Source organism: Halyomorpha halys, unplaced genomic scaffold (genome assembly GCF_000696795.3).
Source record: "Halyomorpha halys isolate HHAL.00 unplaced genomic scaffold, Hhal_1.1 Scaffold800.1, whole genome shotgun sequence".
Classification (NCBI taxonomy): Eukaryota; Metazoa; Arthropoda; class Insecta; order Hemiptera; family Pentatomidae; genus Halyomorpha; species Halyomorpha halys.
The window spans coordinates 13,121-18,740 of NW_027109163.1; the positions used below are offsets into that span (position 1 = coordinate 13,121).

General features: G+C 26.8%; 2 protein-coding genes across 3 annotated transcripts in view; one reads left to right on the forward strand and one right to left on the reverse strand.

The window, feature by feature from the left end:
- Positions 1-994: 994 nt before the first annotated feature.
- Positions 995-5,620, forward strand: part of LOC106686239 (uncharacterized) — a 24,094-nt gene continuing 19,468 nt past the window's right edge. Inside the window, exon 1 of the mRNA XM_014429428.3 lies at positions 995-1,155. The gene's annotated coding sequence lies outside the window, so the exon portion shown is untranslated. The remainder of the gene's footprint in view (positions 1,156-5,620) is intronic.
- Positions 1,846-5,620, reverse strand: part of LOC106686238 (heat shock protein 60A) — a gene marked incomplete at its 3' end in the record, with an annotated part of 10,572 nt that continues 6,797 nt past the window's right edge. For both annotated transcript variants that reach the window (XM_067047338.1, XM_067047337.1), the window contains 3 exon segments: positions 1,846-2,001; positions 4,262-4,377; positions 5,519-5,610. In XM_067047338.1, coding sequence (XP_066903439.1) covers positions 1,846-2,001; positions 4,262-4,377; positions 5,519-5,610 — 364 coding nt within the window.

Here is a 5,620-nt window from a genome sequence, read left to right on the forward strand (position 1 = left end):
TTTTACGGGCACTTTGTTAATACGATACGTTTTTCGTATCAATTCACGTGCAAATGGGGTACAAAATCGAAAAATTATGAAGAACAAAATCGTTTCAATATTTTAGTTACCGTACTAATCTGCCATCATAATTGAGGCTTAACCGTCATGGCAGCATATTAGTCTATAACTACAGATTTTTAAGGGGAATTGAATATTTTCTTCTTTTTTTTGTGGATTCTTTCGTGAAACCTCAGAGAGCTCTCAGGAATCGATTTGTTAGCAAAGATGATGACGAAAGTAGCTTTTTGAAAGTATGGAATTTATAACGGAAGTAATTATATTATTTATATCAAATATATAGAGCATTGCGGTCAATATGATTAATTAAACTATTTGTGGTTTAATAAGGAGTATTGAGGATTATAAAAAGTACATTGCTTTGTTAGGAACAGGCCAAGTAACCAAATAAGAGTTTGTTTGTTTTAACCGACTTTGGGCTTTCCCAACTTTGAAATATAAACATTATGGTATAACAAGAGTGTTATCAAAGTATACACAATTGTGGATTGCACTACATACAATATAATGCAGATTATAACTAACCAATGGTTCGGACAGCAATAAACCGTAATAGGAAAAATTGAGATTTAAAATATCGATCAATAATTGTTAAAAATCAGCAATTGATGCAGCACATCCATCCTGTCTATTAAGCCAATATAGTTATATAAAACTAAAAACGAGTCTTCATTAACAGCTGCTCAAGGACAATATCTCTTTGTTCCGGAGGTCAATATTCGATCCATGAATATTGAAATATATCGTGTGAAACTATTCAAAAATTCAATTGAGAATTAAATTTTTTGTATACAGAAAAATTGTTACTTTTTATCAATAAATATGCTGAACCAATATGTTTTAAACTGGGAACGTTCGAAAGTAAATATTTATGATCTTGGTATTAAAAGGAAGGAAAGTTCCATTTAATGCCGCTAGGAGCGGCCTAACTGTCATACGACAGCTGTGTCTGGGATCAGTTGATGGCGTGGTGCTAGGGGAGTGGTAGATAGTTCTGTGTTTGTGTGGGGTATTTTTTATCTAGTTCTTAGTTACAGTATTTAATTTGTAGCTAACATCGTCATTGTGCCACTGATAGAGCTTATTACCTGTTTTGTAAGTATTTTATTTAGCCCTGTTTAATGTTTATTTCTTCACATTGGCCAGAGACATTAATTTTATATTACAAATTACCATGCATTTAAAAGATAAATACACACTAAACAAAACTTTTTTTGATGAATTAAAGAAATATGTAAATGCATTTTAATATTTCAGTTAATGGGATAGGAATTTATATTAAAACGATAATTGTTTTCATTAGATTATTTTAATTCGTTCACGAGATTATATGAAAAAAAAATAATTTTAATTGCATTGCAAAATAAATGGTATGCACCAAAAAAAAAAAAATATAGGATCAATCCTTAATCCTCTCAATTTGAATATGAGCATCCAAAAAGAGAAAAAATAATAGTATAATTAATAATGAATAATATAATAATGAATTAGATGTAAAAGGTTAGCTAAACTGTGAGTGCTGTATGTATTCTATAACATACATAGGAAGGTGATTATTTATTTTAATTAAGAGACATAACAGATAAAAATATATGTTAAATGTTATTAATAATCTGATATTGGCTGATTAATATGTCTTATATTATTATAAATTAATGCTAAATATTTATTTTATGTAACAAATGGAATAAAAAATCGCTGACTGAATGTCATATTTGTTTTTGTATTCGCTAGTGTATATACATTTTAGTTATTAATTATATTTAAGTGATAATATATTAATACCTCACTACTAGCTCCAATACTTATTGTTGCTACTCCACACACTAGCCTGGAAAGTCTTTCTTTGAGTTTAGTCGCATCAAGGTCATTAGCTGCTTGTTCTATCAATCCTCTAATTGTCTCTGCTCGGCTCTGAATATCTTCCTTTTTGCCATTGCACTGGAAGAATTAATTCATTATAAACTATTACATGAACATTTAATAAAAATTAATTATTTAAAGATGTTTATGGGATGGAATTCTACAGTCTCCTGCTGTCATAATCATTAGTCTGTTTGCTCTAATACAAAATAACAATGAGTTCCTGTATTTATTTCTCATGAATTCTATTTCAGATAGTTCCATGATAAAATTGAAGGAACCACTCTTTTATAATTGTTTGACAGTTTTCACAATTAAAATATAAAGTCATATTTTTATATACTTTATTTTATTAAATCTATGAAGGTGCTAACATTGTATAGTTTATAAATTGGAAGTAGTTAAATAAATATTAATGATTTAATATATAATAAAGTGGAGATTAACCATAACTTTTTGTTGATATTATATCTGTTAACAGAAGTAATTTATTTTAAGCTTAAATTTTAAAAATATTTTATTTATTAAAACTACTAGTTTTTCTTAATATGATCATTGATACATACTGTAAATTTTATCACCATGATCAACTTTGATCAATCATTGATGAATTGATTTCCAAAACCAGATGAGCTACAATTTACACAATGGTCTAATTGTTAGCTATAATATCACTAAAATTTAGTATTTCTATTTTGATCTCCACTGAAATCAAGATAAACGAAAGAATTTATCCGCAGAATAGAATGATTGGTAAGGTTTTTTATTTATTTTTTTTAATTCTCCGGTTCTATTAGTAATCAATCATTCCATTGTTTATAAATCAATAGGTCTTACTCAGATTGAAAATAATTTTCTAAATAGATTTTTATATTATTTGGTTATGACTAACAAATGAAATAGTTTTTTGGACTATTATTAATCCATTGAAGCTCGCTCTTTTAAAAATGGTACCATTATTAATAACCATTATTATTTCCTTAATATCTTAAGGAAATGAAATTGATTCCCTATAAAAAATTGGCCTTTTCTGTTTTAGCTTATGGCTGTAGAGATGTTCTTATTAATTTTCAATCAAAATGAATAATCATTTAATCGATAAGTTAAGTGAACATTAAGAATTTTAAATAATATTTATAAATTTTGTTGGATTTTGAAATATATCTATATACTTGTAATATATACATTAAACATTAAAAAAGAAATTACAAAAATAATAACTTCAACTGTTAGTCTAATAAAAATCTAAGTGATATTTCGCTCAATTAGATCTGTCAAAAACTGTTAGCTATTCTTTTATGTTCTTTAAAAAATAGTTATTATTCCTTAAAGTTCTTGAATATGCATGAATCAATCACACTGAATAAATCTACAAATATGGAGTTTACATTAGATGTAATCTTTTTTTTTTTTTTTACACATTGTCTAAAAAGCTCAATCCTTCATCATTATTAATTATTATCAATTATTAATTGACTTATATTTTAATGAAATAATGAATGATATTTAATAATAACATTTGTTAATATTATTTCCTCCAGATCATAAGTTTTGCTGTAAATTTAACTCAGAAGGAAATAGATGGCAACTTTCCAATGCCAAAATAATATATGCTGATCACTTAGAGGCCAGATGAGAGAGACCTGGAGAAGGTTGAGCCTTGTTGTTTTAATCTTCTTTAGTGTAGAAACAATAATATATGAGTGAGGCATTGCATTCCTAAACCAGCCAAGTCCATTTTCCAGTTTTTACTTCTGTCTTTAATAGCTTTTGTTCTAAATTTCCATGAAGTGAAAGGGGTTACTCTAAAAACTAATGAATCACATGTATTTAACTACTTTGGGAAGAAATGAGAATATCTTAAACCCTACATATTTGTCTTGGTTGAAACTTGAATGGATATGGTACTATTAACATGGTGATTTGATTTTAAATAAATGTGTCCTCTTAAAGAGGTATTTTATCTAAATACAGAATCAATTTTCTCCAGAAATTCGGGCTACACATAAAATTTCATAGCCATCTACTGTTAAGTGTTGTCTGACTTGTTTGTATGTATTAATAATAAAACATCATACTAACAAATTATCTGTCTGACCTTCACTGATAACTACTATTTTGACAGCTACCTTTATCTCTTGAACCAGAAGAAGTAAGTGTAAGTTAACAGCTGCTGTACTGAAAGAATTTAAACTATTTTTAAGTGTAATATAAATTACTGTAAGTGAGGATGTGAAATAAATTAGTAATCAAAACAGTGATCTAACTTAATTCTATAAAATACATTTTTTTATCTGGCTAAACTGAACATTAGTACAAAGTAAATAGTGTCATTTACCTTTAAAAGTAATGTTTCTTCGTTATTGATAATTACTTCACCTGCTAAACCAAAATATTTTAAAAAATTAGATTCTTTTTTTTCTTCTGTCGCTTCATCTCCATATACTTTGCCTCCTAGAAATTTAGATATTTAGTTCATTTACAGAGGTTTTATTTTTTCCTTATGATTGTATCTTTAGCTACCAGACGAAGGTATGCTGTGCATACACCTAACACCTATAAGTTTAGGATGTTTTTTCTTTCAATTTCTTTTTTCCTTTTTTTAATGAAATATTTTCAATTAACTTACAAGTATTTTCTACAAATTTTAATGTCGATACATTTATTGTTATTTAATTTCAAAATGATTGAAAGTTTGAAAATATCCTAATGGTTGTAACATACAATTATTTTATTGTTTCAATTTCTCAGTATATAGTTTTGTCTACAAAAGATCAATTAGCTTTTATTAACTCTAAATCCATTCAGTTTTCAAGCTATAACATGCCATTATTATTTTTCTCTCCTAGAAATGAGCTATTTTCCCACAAAATATAAGACCATAAATGTACTATATAAATATACATTTATGTTCAAGACCATAAATGTAAGAAAATGGAAAAAGAAATTACCGTACAGCAATTTAAAATAATTATTTTATGTATTAATGTATTTATTTACACATCAAAAAACAAATGTCATATTCAGGCATATTTCAGTTCCTTGTGTTTTTTCTGTCATTAGAAAATAAATTGAACTTGGCAAATGCCAAGTTTAGACATTTTTCAATACCTTGTCAAGTTCATTGGGTTTTTCCTAATAGTAGCATTCCTGCCACCTTTTTTGAACTTATTAGTTTTGGATGTTGCATGTTGCCTGTTTTTTTTTTTTTATGTTACTTACAAATACAATTATACCACCTATCACTACATCTAACTTTCATCCCATTGAGCAATTTTTTATTTTTTAATTCTTATAATTTCTCACTGGTTTCAAAATTTCAAAGAAAAAAAATTAAAATGGTATATCAACAATTTGTGTGTATGTCATATTATAAGAGAAAATAAATATTGGTCTATTCTTCGAAAATCATTTTCTACTTATCTTTAAAATTTATATTTTTCGCCGACAAACTCAAAAGTAAATAAGAGAAGTTAATTATAACTTTAACTGTTTTTTTAATTAAACTTTTTTTTAATAATTTTATTAGTTAGTATTTTTTTATACAAAAACTGAGTTTTGTTTTTTCTAGAAAAATTAGCCAATTTATTGTTACCTGTTGTCACAGCTATATCGTAGAGAGTTTCTTTTCTGAAATCCCCAATCCCAGGCGATTTCACTGCAGCTACTTGACAACTGCCTTTCAAGCTACATGACA